This window comes from Centroberyx affinis, unplaced genomic scaffold (assembly GCF_046629955.1).
Source record: "Centroberyx affinis isolate AG114_WGS23_722 - 3 ecotype Tasmania unplaced genomic scaffold, CSIRO-AGI_Caff_v1 ptg001111l_1, whole genome shotgun sequence".
NCBI classification, from domain to species: domain Eukaryota; kingdom Metazoa; phylum Chordata; class Actinopteri; order Beryciformes; family Berycidae; genus Centroberyx; species Centroberyx affinis.
Genome location: NW_027279653.1, coordinates 706,573 through 728,276, shown reverse-complemented (window position 1 = coordinate 728,276; position 21,704 = coordinate 706,573). Strand labels below are relative to the sequence as shown.

General features: G+C 41.1%; 1 protein-coding gene across 1 annotated transcript in view; it reads left to right on the top strand.

The window, feature by feature from the left end:
* The window catches only part of LOC139647751 (unconventional myosin-VI-like), a 42,577-nt gene extending 22,420 nt beyond the window's left edge, over positions 1-20,157 (top strand). The window contains exons 18-33 of the mRNA XM_071523717.1: positions 702-872; positions 2,365-2,403; positions 3,018-3,111; positions 4,260-4,390; positions 4,693-4,770; positions 4,905-5,034; positions 6,482-6,572; positions 7,292-7,442; positions 8,832-9,040; positions 9,172-9,250; positions 11,822-11,982; positions 12,122-12,172; positions 15,178-15,281; positions 16,525-16,659; positions 17,754-17,972; positions 18,503-20,157. Of these exons, the coding sequence (XP_071379818.1) occupies positions 702-872; positions 2,365-2,403; positions 3,018-3,111; positions 4,260-4,390; positions 4,693-4,770; positions 4,905-5,034; positions 6,482-6,572; positions 7,292-7,442; positions 8,832-9,040; positions 9,172-9,250; positions 11,822-11,982; positions 12,122-12,172; positions 15,178-15,281; positions 16,525-16,659; positions 17,754-17,972; positions 18,503-18,702 (2,043 nt within the window). The 3' untranslated portion in view covers positions 18,703-20,157. The remainder of the gene's footprint in view (positions 1-701; positions 873-2,364; positions 2,404-3,017; positions 3,112-4,259; positions 4,391-4,692; positions 4,771-4,904; positions 5,035-6,481; positions 6,573-7,291; positions 7,443-8,831; positions 9,041-9,171; positions 9,251-11,821; positions 11,983-12,121; positions 12,173-15,177; positions 15,282-16,524; positions 16,660-17,753; positions 17,973-18,502) is intronic.
* Positions 20,158-21,704: the final 1,547 nt, after the last annotated feature.

The following is a 21,704-nucleotide window of genomic DNA, read 5'->3' as shown; positions in this document are numbered from 1 at the left end:
TCACTAAACGCTAAACTAAACTAAACGATTTTTCTAACTTGGCCAGTTTGTTGCTCAGTGTTTTAGAACTGGAATGTGCCTATTGTACCTCGCGGCTCCCACTGACTGCAACGCAGTCCAAACATACATCTGAAATCCATCTAAAACACCATCGATAGTCTTTAGTTTCTGAGCGCATTGTAATTCCATCGTACCAAGCTGTCAATACTTGACAACATGGTGATCTATATTCATAATTAGTAAGACAATTGAGTTATGAGCAGTTAAGGCTGAGGTTAAGGATCAATTCCTAATTTGACACACATCAATGGCGCACAAATCACAGCAATGGCAAAACTGACCCTCTACCTATATTACTTTCCATGTCTGACATGCATCTTGGGGGCATTGGGAGATATTAGACGAGTCTGTTTCTAGTCAAAATATGGGGTAGATAGAAACAACCTTACTAGCTACTGGTGAGGGGCAGAAACACTGGTGCTTCCCTTCAATGAACAAGCAAACTCCAGTATTGACTTTTAATTACAGTATTTAAAATTCTTGCTTGCATTAGTGCAGTAAATTGGCAGCATGTGTGGGTGGATTTGTTTGCGGGGTTTGCGGCGTTCTGTATTTCTTCTGTACATTGTGTACATCTGTCTACGTGTCTGCCAATATACATATGTGTTTGTGTGTGTGTGTGTGTGTGTGTGTGTTCATAGACCCGGTTTGTGGAGAAGAATAATGATGCCCTCCACATGTCCCTGGAGAGCCTAGTGTGTGAGTCGAAGGACAAGTTTGTTCGAGAGTTGTTTGAGAACTCCAGCACCACCAAGGATTCCAAACAGAAGGCAGGCAAACTCGGCTTCATCAGCGTTGGCAACAAGTTCAAGGTAAAAGTGAACGTGGAGCTTGTCATTTTCGATTGTTAGAAGAGAACCCCGAGCATAACAAACGTTGAAATAAAAAAAAAAAGCTCATGTTTATTGCATGGCACTACTTCTCTTATTTCACCAGAAATCATAAAATAGAATTTGAAATTGTAGTCTTTCACGCTCATGATAAATGCATTGAATTTCAACACTTTGAGACTAGTTTGTGTGATTGTAGATTTGGATGTGTTTTAATGTGTTATGTAAATGATAATCAGCTTTATTTTACATTTACATTTACATTACATTTTGAAAAAAATTGTCCTAGTGGATTGGTGCAAGACCTGCAAACTATGAATATAAAACAAAAGAAAAAAAATAATAGTACAAAAGTTAGAGTTAGAAAACTAATACTGGGTTTTGGGTAAAAGTTTATACAGGTTGTCCTGGAATTAGATAGTTGTACAATATCAAATGTACAACTGTAAATTTTACAGTTTTGAAAGTGTGTGATATTGTGAAATACTTCACAATGCTCCATTACCTTTTTTTTTACCTTTTGTTCAGACTTTTCCAACTTTAATCTCTAGACCTGTTCTGTAACTTTTCTCCTTTCGACTCTTCTTTCCGTCTCTCTTTCTCCTCCTTATCCCTTGTTTCCCTCTTAGACTTCCGCCAGTCTCCCACCTCTTTTCCCTGAGAAAACCTTCCTTGGGTGGATAAAGCTGGATAAAGTCAGCTTGAGGTATAATAGAGAGAAGATGAGAAAAGAGGGGGAGTGAAAAAGTAAGAGAAAGAAAGAATGAGACGCTCTCACGAAGAAGTGTGATGAGTCAGCCAGAAATACGAAACTTAGAAAGAAATAAGAGACTAAGAAAACCAACTCCACTGTTATTTTGAAAACCCACCCTTCCTATTTTAGGTAGGGTTGAGTTCCACCTTCCTCAACAAACACTGTTTTTATCACTAATGCACCTGCTTTGCTTTTATCACTAATGCATAAGACATGGACACCAGTGAAAAGAGTGTGTGTGTTTCAAAGAACCACCAGAATGTGTTTATTGTGGAGAGGAAGAGCGGGACTGGATGTGTTAAGTTTAATGACACATGGAAGCATGTCTGAGATAAATATAAGAGGACAGAATGAATAGACAGGCTATGGGATGCGGTAAAGAAACAATGTTCTTGTTTGTTTGCTCATCCATCCACTCATTCATTAATTTAATTAATCTGTGTATGCATTGTTTTGTTTATAATAAACATGTAGATTTGTCCCTGCATGACTCTTAACTCTGATTGCTTCCACCACTCACCTGTTGTCAACGATGTGTGACGCTCCGTTTGTTTGATACATTAAGGGTTCCTCTTCCTCATTAAATAAGAAATTTTAAAAAAAACCTGCGTCTAATGGGGAACATCTGTCTTGCGTTAAATACAGTGTAGTGGGGCTCCTGCTATCTCAAACCTTAAAACAAATCATTAAACAGTTCATTTTCTCTGCTTGCACACACAGACCCAGCTGAACCTGTTGCTGGAGAAGCTCCGCAGCACTGTGAGTAATAGTTATATCTCAATTTCATAGCATATTTTGTAGAAATTAAACTTTGCACTATAGAAAATCTCGACCTTAACAAGTCATTAATTCTATTATTGAGTCCTAAAACAAGTGAAAAAAATCTGCCACTGGGGTTACATTGTTTCCAGTGCAGTCTTGTTTAAGGAGTTTTCTAGAAATTAGTGCCAGTATGTCAGAATAAGGCAGATCACTGCACTACTATCAAGAAAATGACACTTGATTCTAGAAAATCCTTGAAACAAGTTGATTTGCATTGGAAACAAGTGAAATTGTCTAACCTAAGTAGCAGATTTTTTCACTTATGATTTTTTGTAGTGTGCATACACTGGACTTTGCTTACATACTCAGAATCAAAATAATTTCAATCACCAAACACAACCTATATAAAGGAATTTGTCTTTTAATTTCACATGATGGAGCTAATGTAGAAAAAGTTGACATGTTGTCATTCAGAAGCCAGTTATTGAGATGACAGACTTTGATACCTTGCAGCTTTGACAGATACAGCATGTGGTGCCTAGACTGATAGCTTAAAGTTTCACAAAGATATTCAGATGCTTTTCCTGATCAGTGTTTCTTTGTGTGTGAAGGGCTCAAGTTTCATCCGCTGTGTTAAACCCAACCTGAAAATGGTCAGCCACCAGTTCGAAGGAGCTCAGATTCTCTCTCAGCTGCAGTGCTCAGGTGGGACCACAATACAGTATGTACAGTATGTAGAACTACAGGTACTTCCCAAGAAGGTTCAATGATGTTCAAATGTTGAGGCATTTGTCGTCATCTCGGTGTTCATGAAACAACTATTGAATTTGTTTAGCAGTGTGTATTGGCACATTATCACATTATCATCTTGGAGTATGAACACATAATGAGGGAACAGTGTTTGCTGCAGGGTGTACTGGCCTCATATTCCTTGGCTATTATACACCCATGCAGAGCTTTGATCAGACCGAATGGCTCCCATGAGATGGCTGCTCATACCATTACAGATCCACCAATATGTTTAACTGCTGACAACATAGACTGTGGGTTTAAGGCATCCTTTAGCTCTCTCTGAATGTAAACCCATCCGGATGGAGTAAAAAGGGTGAAAGAGACTCATCAGACCATATTTCTTTTTCCATTTCTCAGAGGTCCAGGTTTTGTTTTCCTTGCAACAGGTCATGGGTCTTTGGGTGGTGTTCTTGGATATACACAGTTTCCAAATGGAAGCCCTGCCATAAATACCAGCTTTGTGAAGCTCATGACGCAGTTTCTATTCAGACCGCGTCACAGAGATGTCGATTTAGTTCTGTGGCAGTTTTTGACATATCAAAAGCACCTATCCTGTTAAATGGCTTTTCCTGTAGGTGAGCTTTGCCTTGCAACCTCTTCCTCTTCGGTGATGCAGTTTGTCCATATTTGGCAAAATAATGTCATGGTTTTCGAGACTGTTCTGATTGCCACATTAAATCGTTATGCGATTTTTGTAACCGATGCACCTGGGCACCAGCTATTCAGCCTCTTTGAAACTCTGTTAGTTGTCTCATGTTGCTTTGAAAACTCTCATATGAAAGTGATGATTGTCAGACCTCTTTTAAAACTGACATGCTGATAATTAGCACTGAACTTAATATGCCCCTGTATCTGTCTTTGTAATTGTGATTTTGTTACTTCAAATTTAGCAAAGGTAGCAGAGAGCTCAACTTAGCTGCAACTATTTAAACTCATAATCTTCCTTTGATAGACTGTTAGTACTGCAAACTTTTTACCTAATGTCAATGTACTGTAAATCCTCAAACAATTATGTTTCTGTTTATTAACCTTTCTCAATCCTTTTTGCTTCTCTTCATTAGGGATGGTGTCAGTGTTGGACCTGATGCAGGGCGGCTTCCCCTCCAGAGCTCCCTTCCATGAACTCTACAACATGTATAAACAGTACATGCCTGATAAGCTTACACGCCTGGATCCACGCCTCTTCTGCAAGGTGGGCCTCCAAAGTACCAGCTTACTTTTTACATTACATAAATTGAATAGTTTAATATACTGTCGAGGCTGATTTTGCTTCACCCACTGAATAAGATGAGGCATACTGCTGGGTTTAAATAATAAGCTAATCAGTTTAATGTAAGCCTAATTAGTTGTGTAATTTGTTCATGTGCAAAAATGCCTACGGCCACACAGGCCCATTTAAGATGTGATTAACAAACATAAACAGTATAGTGCCCTATACTTACCATTTATGCAATATTGCTGTGTCATTGAATGTGGGTTTCTTTTCCTCTCCAGGCGCTGTTCAAAGCCCTGGGACTGAATGAACATGACTATAAGTTTGGACTGACTAGAGTGTTCTTCCGCCCCGGAAAGGTACAGGAAAGTCAGCATAGCTTTAGACAGGATAAAGACAAAAAAACCTAAACTGTAAAGGATCATACAGCAGCTGTGGGTGCGCTCACACCAGTGTTCATCTATATGTATGCGTGTGTGTGTGTGTGCATCAGTTTGCAGAGTTTGACCAGATCATGAAGTCTGATCCAGAACACCTCGCAAAGCTGGTGAAGAAGGTCAATCAATGGCTGGTGTGCAGCCGCTGGAAGAAGGTCCAGTGGTGCACGCTGTCTGTCATCAAACGTACGTTACATCCACCCTACGGACGGAGGTCTTACTGTGCAGCTCAAGCAGCTGGTGGAATAAATTACATTTTCTTTCTGTTTCTTCAGTACGGTTCATTGATGGGGTATTACATTTCAAACCTCAGTGTATTCCAGTGTATTTCAGGCCTGGCAGGACACCCAGGCTAATTTACACTTGAGAAATACGTAACAAAGTATCTAACGTTATTATCATTACTTGAGTTACTATGTCAAATGGAGATCCTGATTACAAGGTCATGGTTTAAGTCCTTTATTTAGATTTTAGCACTGTATTAACACAGAGCCTGATGGAATATTTTGCATCTGCCACTATGTCTGGGCCTGTCGTGCAGGCGGCTAAATCCAGCCCTAAAACTTTCCTCAGAGGGAAATCCCAAATTACTTTGTAAAAGCAGCTACATCACAGTGAGTGCCTCATAGCAAGTCTATCAACTGTAGTACGTTAGACATCCTCACAAAAACTGCAAACGGAATCAGAAACTAAAAATGGAAAGAAGGCCATTAGCACAACTTATTTTTGTAAGTTAAGCTATTTCAGTTTTCAGAGGAAAACTATAAGTGTAAGATGCTTTGTCATTTCCACCCAGTTTATTGCAGAGCCCGATAGCTATACTAAATCATGTTTCACGCTTTCCATTCGTTCTGAATATTGAAAGCAGCCTCTAGCAATATAGAATAGTACTCTCAAAGCAGTTCCTTGAACCATTACACTCCGAGCCAAGTTGTTGATGTCCACCATTAACAAAGTGCAGCCTGGCTTCTGCTTATTTGTGTAAAAGCATCAAATGATATTACATTACAGCTATAGCAGCAGACTGCATCTGCCTGACCACACATTTCCTGCATATCCAACCTCAGGATATGTATTTTCTTAGAACCTTTCATTTCTTTCCCTCAGTACTTAACCTTATTACTGCAAGTCCATTTGAGTGTGTGTGTGAGTGTGTGTGTGTGTGTGTGTGTGTGCGCGCGCTTGTTTGTTACGTGCCTGACTAATAGAGTATAATGCTAATAAGATAGCTATAGAAACAACACACTGTTGCAATATACTATTTGAGGAACTTTTCAAGTCATAGTTTTTTGAATGTCTTTCTGACATTTATCCCTGAAGTTGTTGATTATTAGTCGATTGTCACAGTTTTTACAGTTCTTTTGAATAGTGTTTGGATCTGGAGAGAGAATTGCTGAACCATTTCAGAGGAATAACTACAGCATTGGCAGATGTGTCTTTTTGTATTATAGAAAAAAACAGAATTGTCGACAGATATCATTGAAATAAAATTAGGAAATATATTAATTACATATTCAGTATTTGTGCATATATGCATATACGTGTGCATGTGTGTATCTGTGTGTGTGTGTGAATGGGTATTTGTATATACCTTTATATGAATCCTGTTCTTCTCTCACCCCACCTTCAACAGTTAGGAACAAGATGAGTTACAGAGCCATGGCCTGCATTAAGATTCAGAAGACCGTCCGCATGTGGCTGTGCAAGAGGAAGCATAAGCCGCGGTGAGTCTCTCTCTCTCTCTCTCTCTCTCTCTCTCTCTCTCTCTCTCTCTCTCTCTCTCTCTCTCTCTCTCTGTCACTCACACACACACACATCATTCTTTCACCATCTTTCTGTTTGTCTGTGCCCTTTGCTCTTTTAATCTTTCTCTCACCCTGTGTGCTCTGTGCTTTTTTATTTAAACTGAGATTCACGCTTGGTGGGTTTTGATGGCTTTTCCACATCATGCATTTAGGAGTTCAAATCAATCTAGAATGCTCATCTGTGGAGAAATGTCTTACTGTATTGCTTTGGAAAAAATACTGTATGTGTTGCTGTTTTGGGTTGCCTTTCGAAAAAATGGCTCTGGTAAATGCATTCATCCAGATGATGGGTTTTCAGATCGTTTTTAGAATGGTCTTTGGATTGTGAGTGTATACTTTGTATGTGGGCAATGTGTGTATGTTTGCATGTAGATGCGTATGTGTTTTTGTATCAGCATGCACACATGTAGTCCAATATATGAGGGGATTTATTCCTAAACATGATATATCAATTTTTGGGAAAAAAATCAGTACCTAAGGTTTACCATTCAGTATCTCTAAAATATAGAGATATGTGTGTGACAAAATAATAAAATTGTCAACCAATGTCTCATTATTGGACAGTTTTTTCAGTCGCTCTTTCTGGAATGAAACTTCATATTCTATCGTATGCACATCTATGCTCGCCCCTCTCACAGCATCGACGGTATGGTGAAGGTCCGGAACCTGAAGAAGCGGATGGAGCGGTTCAACGAGGTGGTGAACGGGCTGAAAGAGGGCAAGCAGGAGATGGCCAAACAGGTCCAGGAGCTAGCCGCCTCCATAGACTCTCTCATGGCCAAGATTAAGGTGCGCATTTGGGAGTCCTTTGAGCACACCTGCTTATGTTCACCTCTTCTACAGGACTCAAGGATTAAGGCCCGATTGTAGAGATTGAGTATCTCATTTCACATTGGAGTATGAGACAGTCTGAGCAGTTGGGGGCACATAAGAAACATAAGAAGATATTTGGCCGGTGCTGTTCTTATCCAGGGAAGGTTTTCCACAGCAGATATGTATATATATTTTTTTTCTGCTTCATATTTATACAGTTGAATACATTCTCACCTAGAAGCTGCCCAGTAAAACCTCAGTCTTCTGCCCTTTTCTGATTCTTTCTCTCTGAATCAATATCCTCAATCAAAAGAACAGAGCTAGGTGAGAAAGAGGAGACCCTCTCTGCTCCGACAATTTAATTGAAGCTGTTTGGCTAAATTATCAAACTTGGTTAGTGAAATCCCAGTTCTCCCTTTGCAATAAGCGGCCGTCTTATTGGACCCTCTAGGTAGAGCAAATCATCACAAACAGATCCTCATGCTATCCAGACATGTGGGTATTCACTTCCCTAATAGTGTAGATTTTCTGTAGATTTTTGTCTCTGTGGGCGACTGTATGCGATCAACAGGTATGATTAGACAGCTCACTATTTTTAATGACACTGAAGCACCAATGACTCCTTGCCCTTCCTCTGTCCTCTACCACAATCAGCCTCCCCACCTCCCCTATGTTCCTCTGTTAGCCTATTAGCAGCCTCACTGTAGACACTAATGGTGTTCGGAGTCTTTAAAAATCGCTTCTGGCATGGCATCGCTGACTGAATAATACATGAGATGCCAATGGCTGTCATTCAGACCTCTATACATTGGGGACAAGACCTTGTCATCTTCCCTCCCTGTGTCACTGTTAGAGACTCTTTCTAATGAACCCCCCACCCCACCCTCAAAAGATTGTCTGACAAGTATAGGAGGGAATTGAGTGTAGTGGCTGTGGTGTGCAGTGACAGGCACAGTGTCAGTCAGTGTCTCCCTCGTTGCCACATGGGGAGGGAGTGGGTCGGTCGTGGTAACAGAGGAGCGTCTGCCAAGTCGGGGTGGGAGCAAATTTCTAGTTCCTGGACATGTCCACCTCTGATGGAAAGTTTGCACAGGATAAAATGTTATTCAAACAAATTCAGAGAATAGAATGTTAAACATTTGATACGTCCTGCGGGCTTTTCTTTGCATCTCATCTATTTTTATTATTAGTACAGACTGTGTAACAATGGTCCTCCAAGCAACCCATGGCACACACTTGAGGCTATTTGATTTGAGTAGTAGTAAGTAGTAAGTCAGTAGTAAGTAAGTAGTAAGTAGTTGGCTATAGAAATATGGAGTGGGTGTGAGAGTGACTTCTGACTCTGATCCTTCTCTTGACCCTTAGGCCACAGTGATGACCTGGAAGGAGATCGACACGGAGTACCAGGGGCTGGTGAAGCGCTCCGAGCAGCTGCTCTCCTCGATGCAGAAGAAGAAACAGGAGGAGGAAGAGAGCGAGCGGCTGAAGCACATCGAAGAGGAAATGGAGAGAGAGAGAAAGAGGAGGGAGAAGGACGAACAGCGACGCAAGCAGGAGGAAGAGGACAGAAGGATGTGAGTGGGGGGGGCGAGGGAAGGATTATCAGCTGATGTTTGAGAATGATTGATGAAGAAGTTGAAGTTGTCGCTCAGTTTAAAGTGAAGCCAACTTTCTTGTCTTCTTTCCTTCCTTCCACACAACTTAGGAAATCTGAGATGGAGCTGAAGAGAAAGCAGGAGGAAGAGGAGAGGAAAAGGAGAGAGGAGGAAGAGAAGGTTCTGCAGGTTTGGACAACCTCCTATAGTTTTAGTCCAGGTTTCTATTGTGACATGTATTTCCACGGTGCACATGTATTTCTCTACTGAAAAATTGAGGAGCTCAGCACAGAAATCCACAATGATGATCTGGGAAAATGATTGAAAACTCTCATATCTAATTTGAATATCAAATTGCACCACTTATGAATGGCAGGCTGAATGTATTTGTAGGCGCTAATGTTACTGAACTTGCAGCACCCTGCAGCCCCTAAGCTCCTAAGCTTTATGTTTACTTGTCATGAGGTTATGGACCCCACTCCCCCTGCAGCAAATGACCACCTAAACCCTGCCAACATAATCACATTCAGGCAAGTTGGTTTCCTAGATTTGCCTTAATCCTAATCCTAGACTGAACAGGATCTTCATTGGGTCAGTTTCTGTAATGCACAGTATTGTTCCTGGAAAACATATGAATTATACTGAGAGATGTAGGCTACTAGGGTTTACTGCAGAATTTTGAGTGTTACAATTTTAATATTTGGCCAGAACGTATTCAAATTATGAAATATGCATTACTGTATGGTATATTTGTATAACTGCATACAACAGCGCATAAAAAGAGAAATGGCAGAAACTACATGCAATGTATAGATTATATTTTTACATTGAAATCAGCGAGTTTGAGCTTCTGAAATTTTGACCTATTTTTGACCTTGTCTCATTGGCCAGTTCCGCCCGTTCTCCCTTCTGCCTGAAACATTCATTCGCTCCCTCGTCTCCCACGGCAACAGCCAGGTCATGACATTGGTCAGATTCCCAGGGGGTCGCCCACTGGGTCTTGATTGATGATTCCACTTCCTGGCGAGTTTCTCCTTACCAAACTACTTTGTCCCTCTGTGTTTTATCATTGCTCCTCTGACTCTCATCCACATCAACCCTCCCTTCACTTCTGCCCTTTATTGTCACCTTTATCCATCTCTGCCTGTCTCACGCACATTTTATTCCCCAATCCAATTCTTTGTTACTTTGTTCTTTCTTTCCTTGACGTCCCTCAACTAATATTGCAGTATCACAAATGACTGTATATTGTTTTCCCTTTTCCTTTGCCCCCTCCTTTCCCTCACCTCTTCCATTTTTGAATTTTCTCTCACTTCTCCTAGCCTCATCTTCTAGTTTCTGTTTCCAGTGTTTCCATTTCCTTCATCCCTACTGTCAGTCGCACCCCTGTTGACTCTTTTCCCATCCTTCTGCATACTCCTCCCCCTAACCCACTCACCCAAACCTTCCTCTTCTCCTGTTTCACTCAGTCCACTCTCTGCCTCGAGGCCCCAGCTTGATCAAAGCTGTTGTCCTGTTGCTGTATTTCTCAGACATCACCCTGCCCCGACACCTAGCCCTTTCAACTCACCGAAGACCACTTGGATATTTGCATGCTGTCATTTTTTGCTTTCAGCAGTGAGATACTTGACACCAGGCTGTCATGAGCCATGAGTCTCAGAATACTCTGTGCAAAGTTTGCTTTAGCCCCGGCTCAACCCTGAGCCTCAGCGCTGTGCCAGGTTTTCTGCTGTGACTTTGATGGCTTTTTGTTCCCTGTTCTCTGTTATTTTCCGCTAGGTCAAAGGTTAGTCTAGTGTTGTATCTTTCCGTCTCAAATGTTTTTTTATTTTTGCATTATGGTCTCTTCCACCCGAACCCCATGTATCCTACATCCAGTTCACCCTCCAATGTTCCAATATGGATTATTTATTTTCTTAAAGGGGAACGCCACTCAATTGAAGAATTCCTGTGCGTTATTTTTATGGTCTACAATAGTCTAACCAATATTTGTGAGCATGAATAACTTTCCCATGGTAGAGCATGGGAAAGAGGGTACATTCTCTGCTTCAGACTTGATAAATCTAAAAACCTCTGTGGGTCCACAGACTCAGTCTTGCAGTCTCATTCATTGGCTATGGAGCAGTTTCTGACAAGTTTGAGTTTTATTTCTCATGCCTCACCCAGTGTTCATGTTTCACAGTTGTTGATTGGACTGCCCTAGATAATATATGAATAACATATATTCTTAACTGGAGTGGTATTCATCTTTAAAGATCCATTCTGGGCCTTTCTGTAAACCTACATGTATTTTATAAATGTTTTTGTTGTTTAAGACTTGACTCCAGTGATATTATAGAGTATTTGGTTTGTACTTTGTAGGTGCCTGTTGGTCAGTAACAGTGAAATCTGCGTTAGAAAAAGTTGTGCCTGTTCAAAAAAGCAAAAAAATAACAACTTGGAGTTAATAGTGATTCTGGGTCAAGTCTGTAAAGAATGTACCCTCCAAAATGTTGTTGAATGTTTGTCTGCTGTGTCCCTTGTTGTGTCTAGACAAATGACCAATAATGCCTCATTAGCAGTCCTACAACCTGGATAATAGGCCTAATCAGGCTTTGGCACACAGCAGAGCTCTAATTGTCATGAAGGGTCTGGCACCCGGGGCAGCTTTAGTATTTAGACGGGATCTAGATTTATATAGATTTGATAAAGTCACATTAAGAGCCGAAGATTCATGGGGTGTGTGTGTGTGTGTGTGCATGCATGCTTAAAATTTTCCAGGCGGAGTTGGAAATTCAGCTGGCTCTAGAGCGTGAGGAGCAGGTCCAGCGCTCCGCCATGTTGGAGCAGGAGAGGAGAGACAGGGAGTTAGCCATGAGAATCGCCCAGAGTGAGGCGGAGCTTATCACCGAGGAGGCTCAGATGGATGCCGGCCTGCGCAGGTATCGTATACACACACATCATTACAGTACACAGTATGCAGTATACAGTACACAAGCAGTCTTAACAATAACCTCTGGTAATTTTGTCCTTTGCATGCGTGTGTAACTGCGTTTTTCCTGTTACTGTGTTCTCTCCCAGTGATGAGTCTGTCTCAGGTCTCCCTATCTCCTCATCCTCAGCCAGAACCATGTAAGACATCAGCACAGCTTTCTATGACTGCCCGTGTCCAAGTTTACCCAACACCAACAATAATCACTCACTCATTCCCTCTCTCTGTCCGCCTTAATCTCTGTCTTAGTCTTAAATCTCTCAGCAGCCTGAAATAGATGCAGGATTATACCAGCAATGCAAAGCCACCATAAAAACCTTTTTTTTTTATTTTGAGAAATCTGCATAAGACTGTCATCAATCAAATTTGGAATGTATGTGTTCGTTTCTGTGGCATGAATCATTAGATGTGCCATTTAGAGGATAAGCACGAGTGATCATGGGTTAGTGCAAAACAGAAGATGACATCCAAAATCGTTGTTTCTCTGATCTTGATTGGCTCTTGATTAGTCTGCAGCGGTTCACGGCTTTTCTGTATCCTTTGTTTGCAGTGCTGGTGCGCAACACAAGCTCATGCGCTTGACAATGTATGTGCTCTCTCTCTGTCATACATTGAATTTTCCCAAATTTAATTACACTTGTTAAGCATTTATATCCTGTGGATACTGTAAATGTTATAAAGGTCTGATAACTACAGGAGTATGTGAAAAAACAGTAGACCTATACAGTCTTTAACACTTTCACATTTTCTAATAGTTGGTCCTGTAGTTCTTAACTAACTTACTGTACATCTTAACAGAAATCTCATTAATGATATCAGTGGCCTCTAAGTATCAAGTGTTTAGTCATCTTAGCTATTAGAGGAGACTGTTGTTATTCCTGTTCCACTGATGGACACCGAGCGTCAAACTCCGAGAGGAGGATAAGCAGCTTTTTCGCTCACAGCTGTCAGTGACCTGCTTTTGTGAGCTGGGCACAAGCAAGAGTGTCACTGTCACAACAGACTGGCACCAAGAACCTGCTGCAGAACATGATGACGTCAGGCTTGGATCCCTTGAATCCAATTCAGTTCAATTAAATTTTCTGGCGAGCACCTTATCAGTGCCTGAGATGAAATGAAATGAATTGACAGACAAAATTTCAACATAAAAATATAAAATATTTCATGTACTTCAGTTGAAGTTGCACAGCAGTTTGCTCAGTTTTGTTCTTTTTACATACAGTAAGTATGCAAGTATTGAACAAGTAACTTTTTTCACCACTGTGATATAGTAGTTGATAATTGGAGACAATACTGTACCATTGTAATTTTCACTGTGATTTGAATGCTATATCTAAAGGGAGAAATGGTACAGGAAATGTCAGAACTTGTGGCTAGCTGGGTATCAAATCAATCACCACAATCAACCAAATAATGAATGAATCAACATAATTACTACCCCCCGATAGCTCTCTGAATGACAGAAACCTTTTTTGTCCATTTTAGCTTTTTTTTTTATCTGGTCTCTATTTGATGCATTCACACAGTATCAGTGGCTTTTGCACATCCACAGCCTCGGTTTAAAGCCAGCAGAAGTCCTCCCAGAGCTCATATAAGCCTTATCTTCAGGTCCAGTGGGCACAAAATGACATGTGGCCCGGGCATCCAGGGGGCACGTTGCGCGTGTCTCCCACTGTCCTGGTGAGTCAGGTGACCCATGACGCCCAGAGGGGGCACTGCAGCAAGAGAGCAGCTCAAAAGGCCACGCGTGTTGCATGTGCACGCCGCTTAAGCACATGGAAGCAGACGTGCAATAAAAGCGCACACATGTGCGCGTCTCATACACACACACACACAACAGACTGTTGCTCTGCCATTGCCCATACTGCCTCTCCTAGCTAAAGGGAGCTTAAGGACCACCAATAGGATTAGCTCTCAAGACCCAAAGATCCCCCCCCCCTTCCCCCACCACCACCCTTCCTCCCTATTTGCCTGTTGCCCAGAGAAAGCTCCTGGCCATCGCTTTGCTTCCACTTCCTTTTTCCTGCCTGCAGCAAAAGTCAAGCCATAGCAACGTCACACAGCTGGGCTGACAAGCCTCTCAGCCAGAATGACGATGATCCCAAATCAGCTTTTACCATTCAAGTCAGTATAAATTATAAATGTTAACGGGATCCTGGTGATTTGCAGATCAGTAATCCTCTACTCTGAGACATTAGCATCCCCAGCTACGTCGACTGTAAATAGAGGAGGTAAATCCTTCTCGTTATTGAATTAGCAGCCTCAACTCAGCAGGGAGGCTGGAGATACGGCTGACGTGAGCTCAGACCTGCCGCAGCAGTCTGTTGAGGAGAGACAGAATAGTTCAAACTCTGTGCTACTGCTTATTTTTTTCTGTCACGTCAGTTATCTCTCATTCCTGTGAGGTTTGCATGGCAACAAATACTCAACATGCCAGCCAAGGTGTAACTTAGGTGTAATTTTAGGTGGAGCCGAAACAAGAGGCTGCAGGGCAACGGACAAACACTCGCTCCCCTGCTGACTAGCCTCTAATGTGAATTTAAGTGGCTGACACAATAAGGAGGACTTGTAAGAAGTGAGGCATCTGCTTCCCTTTGATGCTCCACTTAGAGCAGCGTGCTCCATATACAGTACTCTATTTAATCTCCTCTTCACATTCATATTATATTTAGACTGTCTATCATCTAAATTCAGTTTTGAATTGTTTCCAAGCACAATACCTTTGAAAATGAGTCAGCATGGTACTGTAACATATCAAAGAGCTTTACTGCCGATGAACTGCTGTGTGAAGGCTTGATCTTGCCTTTCGAGCGATGCTATAGCCAAAGAACAGACGAGATGACAGAGGATAGCAGAGGGCATCCTTGCTTTATGTCCCAGTAACTATTTTGAACTAATTTGAGGAATTTATAAGGCGCTCGCTCTCTCGGTTCTGAGATTTTGACGTGTCAGGCTGTTAAATTTGAATCATATACAGTAGTGAAAAAGAACTAACCTCATGCCCTCAATCTCTGTCACTCTCACTCTGTCACACACTGTCTGTCTGGCCCCTGCCCTCTCTCTCTCTCTCTCCCTGCCTCTCTCTCTCTCTCTCTCTCTCTCTCTCTCTCTCTCACACTCTCTTCTGTCCCTTGGCATGCAATAGGGGTCCTCAGGTGCAGGCGACCAAAGCCGCTGCCGGTGTGAAAAAATACGACCTCAGCAAGTGGAAGTATGCTGAGCTGCGAGATGTCATCAACACTTCTTGTGGTGAGAAGTCCTGAACACACCCACACAACACCGTTCTGCATGGTGCCGCCTCACACACACACACACACATACACACACACACACACACACATCACTGAACCAGCCTTCAGAGGCTGGTCAAGGTGGTGGAGCTCTTGGTGAAATGCGTGACACACCTCTACACCCCCCATCATTCCAACATTATTTATTCAGCCCCCACGATTTATAATTCAGCATCGACTCATGTTTTCTGTACCTCGACTTGTAGCACCCAGAAGTGTGTGGCACCATCTCCACACACACACACACACACACACACACACACACACACACATACACACACACACACTTCCCATCAGCATTTTATGTCATTTTCCCCTCAGTAATTTTCTTTCGGTTGCCAAAGTGGCTGTTAAAAAGCTGAGACTGCAGCTGGACAGAGTGTGAAAACAAGAAAACTTGACGGAAAACTAAAAAGACCGATCTGAGGATCTTCCCGCAGCTGCTTCAGCTCATCAGAATGCCTTTTTAGTGGTGAAGAGAGGAAATTATCACCATCATTGGAAGATAGCAGACTTCTCCTCTTTGTAGCCGTTCCCAGTCAACCTCTTCTCAGTCAGCTTGAACAGGAAAATAGTCCAGATGCCACCACACTGGTTCCCCTACCAGCCCTTTCTAATAGCCACTGTATACAGTACTCTGATTGGTGTTAAGGACTTTGATGTGCCCTGTGGGAGTCCGAGGACATCTGGCTAATTTGTGAAACCCATTTGCTGTGGTGGTAGTGATACAGAACAGCAGTATTTAAAGTGTTCCTGATTATAGCCTCGTGTTCTCTGCAGCCTATGTATTCTTTTGATGTTCTCTCTGTATTTTGTTAAGGAAAACACACTGGAAGCCGTCCAAACTTTTTTTTTCCCAATTATACTATGTTGATATATGTCGAGCTTGGAATTAGAAGACTCCATCTGAAATGATTTATTCATATAATGAAGCTCTAAATACAGTGAATTACGAGTGGGGCTGATGTTAGATTATTCTGAAATATTTGCTTATTTAAGTGGGTCATTTGTAAGTAGGTTAAGGGATTTGAAATTCAACAATTGATATCTTGAAATTTCTTTGAATGCAATTTGATCATTCCAAGCTGAGAATATCATATTTTACTTTTCCTTTTTCTTGGAAACAAATGTGAGGAAAATAGCTTGCCTTAGAAATCTACTGTATTGTTGCTGTACTGACTGAAGGCCTGTTGTGTGGACAGACATTGAGCTGCTGGCGGCCTGCAGAGAGGAGTTTCACCGCCGCCTGAAGGTCTATCATGCTTGGAAGTCCAAGAACAAGAAACGCAACGACGACGGAAGCGATCAGAGGGCCCCGAAATCTGTCACCGACTATGGTCAGTTGAAATACCCTCTCTAACGTCCTGTTTCTTCTCTTTGCTTTCAGTCTAAAGTCTGGAAAAATATTCCAACATTCAGTTTAACCTGTGGATATGAGCAAAATCTGTATATTCATCCGTATACTGCACATAAACACACACATATACACACATACACACCTTCACACACGCACACACACCACACACGCACATTAGGTTACAGGTGGCAAGTGTTTATTTTCTCCGCTTCCGCCTCTCGCTTTCATTGGCAGGGATTAATGGCCAGTACACAAATAACCTGCCTGTGTTTCCCAACATTCAATTAGGCGATGAAACACCAGGGCCTAAAAGTGCGGCTGCCTTCCATCTGGCTCTGTCAAAAGTATTTGTTCTAATTAGCAAGTAGCTGCCAGCCATGCCTTGTCAGGTTCAGTGCCTGCTAGCATGACAGCTCCTTCCTTTGCTCGTTTCATTCCCAACTCAACCAAGCATGGTCTATGCCACAAACACACACACACACACACACACACACACACACACATTATTTAGTTACTTGAAAGCTTGCCGGGTGCTCTGCCTTCATTTCCATACTTTTTCATCATAAGAACAAATATTGAAGTTGCTGGGGAATGGGAACGTTGGATTCACTGTTGCGGCTACTTTCACTGTATTTACTCGCCCTTCTCTTTTGATACGAAAGCTCTTGAAAGCTCTAGTTGCCCCATTTTGTTTGCCTCACATTTGGATCCTGTTGTTGCCTCTGCTGATGCAGCAGGGGTCTTGTCAAGGCTATTTCATAAGAGGCTAAAAGCTGCTTTACCTGGCTTTTCCCAGTAGTATTTACTTAGGCATTTCCTGGGTCCTTTTTGATCTCATGGTTTGAGAGCTTTATACTTTCTGCCCCACTCACTGTGTTCTTTGGTGTTGCCAAAACATGCAAAAAGTATTCTGAGATGATGTTTCTTTGAGTCCAAATGATGGGCGCTTGGTTGTGAATACTACTCCCTCTAACAATGCACTACACCCCTAACAATGCTACTCTTGAGAACAAAACAAACAAAATCCAGATCTAATATTCCAACGATCCCTCCCGACCCGCTGTCCCGCTGCAGCCGAGCAGAACCCGGCTCCTCCGATGACGGCCCAGCAGCAAGAGGTGGCCATGAACCGCCAGCAGCGCTACTTCCGCATCCCGTTCATCCGGCCCGCCGACCAGTACAAGGACCCCCAGAATAAAAAAAAGGGTTGGTGGTACGCCCACTTCGACGGGCCCTGGATAGCCAGACAGATGGAGCTCCACCCAGACAAGCGCCCCATTGTGCTGGTGGCAGGTGGGTCAGCAGCAACAAATCATGTGTGGGTTGTTGTATATGCAGATGTGTCATTTTTTTGAATGTCGGTGGGTGGGTACGACTGTGTGTGTGTTAGGGCTGGACGATATATCGTATAATATCGTTGTCGTGATATGAGACTAGATATCGTCTGGGATTTTGGTTATCGTTATTTTGTGAAATAACTTAAATGTTACTTCTTCCTGGTCTTAAAGGCTGTGTTAAAGTGAAATGATCAAATTTTCTGAACTTATAAAAGAGTAAAATGAACAATGATTGGCTTTACCTGCTCATCATATCCACATTGCTTATTACTGATTACACATTACTGATCATTACTAATGTTCAAAATGTTCTTGTTTGTAAATATCCTATGAAAGCATGAATACTCATCCCCAAAATATCACCACATTATCGATATGGAGGTATTTGGTGTAAAATATTGTAATATTTGATTTTGTCAATATCGCCTAGCCCTAGTGTAACTCCTTGCTAAATTATGTATCATTTTTTGAAATTTCTCCACACAGGCAAAGACGATATGGAGATGTGTGAGCTGAGCCTGGAAGAGACGGGCCTGACGAGGAAGAGGGGGGCGGAGATCCTGCCAAGGCAGTTTGAAGAAATTTGGGAACGCTGCGACGGTATTCAGTACCTCAGGAATGCCATCGAGAGCAAGCAGGCCCGCCCCACCTACGCTACCGCCATGCTGCAGAGTCTGCTCAAGTGAACCAGTGAACACACACACACACACACACACACACACAAACATATGATCAAGCACACACAGGCGCAGTACATACATGTTTGTGGGATGGGAAAGAAAAGGGAAAGACACTCTCCATACAGTCTCACTGCAGGCACTCAGTGTTTCACTCTTTGAATTATCTCCAGTTTTTAAGTACCTGTATGTCTTTTCTTATGTTTTTTTCCTGTTTTTTATTTCTTTTTATTTTGCTGTGTAACACCTTATTGGTGGAAAGTTAGAACTTATATTCACTCCTCTTCTCAATCTATGCTTGAATGGAATATCCCACTCTGAGGCCTTAATTATAATCTTGCTGCTCTACCCCAAGAGAGTCTTAATTGTCATGTAGCCTATCTAGCTGTTCAATCAAAACCTTAATGGACTGGAATAGGTACAGTATATTTGATTTTTAGAAAAAAAAATGTGTAGGGGTGCTTTTGAAAATGGTGTGGAATAATCTTGGTCTTTCTCAAGTCATGCTTTGTGATCTTTTGGGTATTAAGAATCTAATTACTGTTCAACGTTACGTCTTAGATAATTAAGATTTGCATTTCTCACATGTATCATGCAGCTCATATGGAATGAAAAGAAAAAAAATGTGAGAAAGCACTGTATTTTTTATTTGTTCTGTCAATTAAGTACTGAAATGATTATTTTATCAGCAGCAGGCTTTCAGAATAGGAAAGTATACAACAGCAAGACAGTAAATAAATAATATAACCTATATATTTTGGTATTACTTGCTATGACATGTTTGACACATGACATCAAATGGGACAAAAATCCTGTGACAACTGCATTTCTTCTTTTTAATGGCTGCACATGAAATATTTATATTACTCCATTTAGTGACAAATTGTATTTTCGCTCCAAGAATGCACTTTTTCAGAAAGATGAATGCATTTAAAGCTGTGCTGGATTTATTAGCATCTACGTTTTGCCTTTTCAGCCGTCCATCCTTTCTCTTGATGCTTATCCAGGTCAGGGTCGCGGTGGCAACAGGGCAAGTTTTGTCTATTCTTAGAGAAAATCAGTGTGCGCTCTGTTCACTGTAGAAAATATTGAAAAAGCAAACCTTAACTTTTTTTATTATTATTATTGTTCATTTGATAGGCAAGAGAGGAACGTAGAAGTTTGTTTTCAACATCATGTTTGCTGGTTTGAGGGTTTGAGTTGTTTTACAGGCAATAATGTAATTTTTGTGTGTGTTTGTGTGTTTTTTCTCACAATATCTTAATAAGTTGATTACTTGACCCCTCTGTTTCTTAAGTTCTGGACCATGTCAATCATCTCATTGTTTTGATAGCGACAGTCATGTAACGACAGTCATGTTTTTGTTTTTAGGCTTATACTCATTTAGTGAAAGATTGTTGACTAACTGATGATTAATTTCATGTTTTCCCTCTTTGATCTTCTATTGTATGTTGATCTTTGCACTGGAATACAGTAGAAAATAAATGTATGCCACCATATTTTTCATTGTTTCTTTTACTAAGGTACTGTAGATAATGCGGTCAATTCCTAAACTTGGCAACGAACGCCGGTCAGTGCTTAGACATCCTCATAACAATAGCAGCTAACAAGACAACCAGGTCAATAAATTAAATAACAAAGGCTCATGTTCTGCTGATGTCCTTCTTAACAGTTCATATAAAGTCGTCGTTGAGCTGAGGCGGGCATCCGGTAAACCGTCAACTGGATTAAAAAAGACTTAAGTGTTTTATTCAAAGTGCATAGTTTCTTGATATTGTATGAATTTTCTGCCATTATGGTGAATTAATACTAATAAACAACAGAGATGGGGACTCGATTCACATGACTTCAGTGACGCGGGACTTGACTTTGACTTGTGCTTTCATGACTTGAAAAAGTTTCTAAAGTCTTGACAAAAGATCTTGTGTTTGTGTAAATGACTTAGATTGAAAATTATGAGATTTGTTTGTATGTGACGACTGAATTTAAATTCTGTTAAAAATTATGTTTTCTGAATATGTATGGAATGATTGAAAAGTCCTAGATATTTTGTTTTCAAATTGATTGTGGACTCTTGATTTTTTTCAGACTTGAGACTTGACATTAATGACATGGACTTGACTTGGACTTAACTTGGTAATCTACATTTAGACTTGGAACTTGACTTGAGACTTGTGCCTGAATACTTGAGACTGACTTGGGACTCAAGCAAAGTTGACTTGGTCACACCTCTGATAAACAACAAAAAAAAATTGATTGTAATGAACGCTAATAAGTAGATGTGACTTTGATTTGACTGCTAACACATACTGATCCTACCCAGATGTCTGCCTGTGGTGATGGAAAACTAACTTCAGTAAATCAGTAAATATCCTTTGAACATGATGCATCTGGACCAATTGAACCGGAGTTGCTCTGAGCAGTGAAATACATAGAAAAAACAAAGGCACATTACAATTTAAATGCAAAAAAAACATTTTATTCTTTACACTTAAATGTAAAATGTGTAAAAAAAAAAAAAAAACTTGTCCACATCCTCCATGTGTGTTTTGTTATTACCCAGCTCTCAAAACACAAATGATTAGTGGGAGTAGTTGTTTATAATAGGACAGACTTCTTTTTTTTCCTACTGATGGAAATGCAGCAGCCAATATTTGCTTTTTTGCCTAAATCAAATATATCACAACTATAAACGATATGTCATGACCAAAGTCAACAGCTTATACATTCATTCTCTTTTTGGGACACAGAACAATGGTCGAGAATAGCATTGAAACAATATACAGCATTGTAGCCTACACTGAAGATACCACCATGTGTATCAATTTGTAAATAAATACCTCATTGTGAGGAAAGAACAACCTTTGCCAAGGGTTTACAGGAAATGTTCCTACCGTTCAATATACAATATAAATATTAGGGTCCACTTAAAGACAGCCTAAGTCCACCTCATACTGTAATATCCATAGCTCTCTGTCTAACAAGACACAACCAGCTCTATGAACAATTAA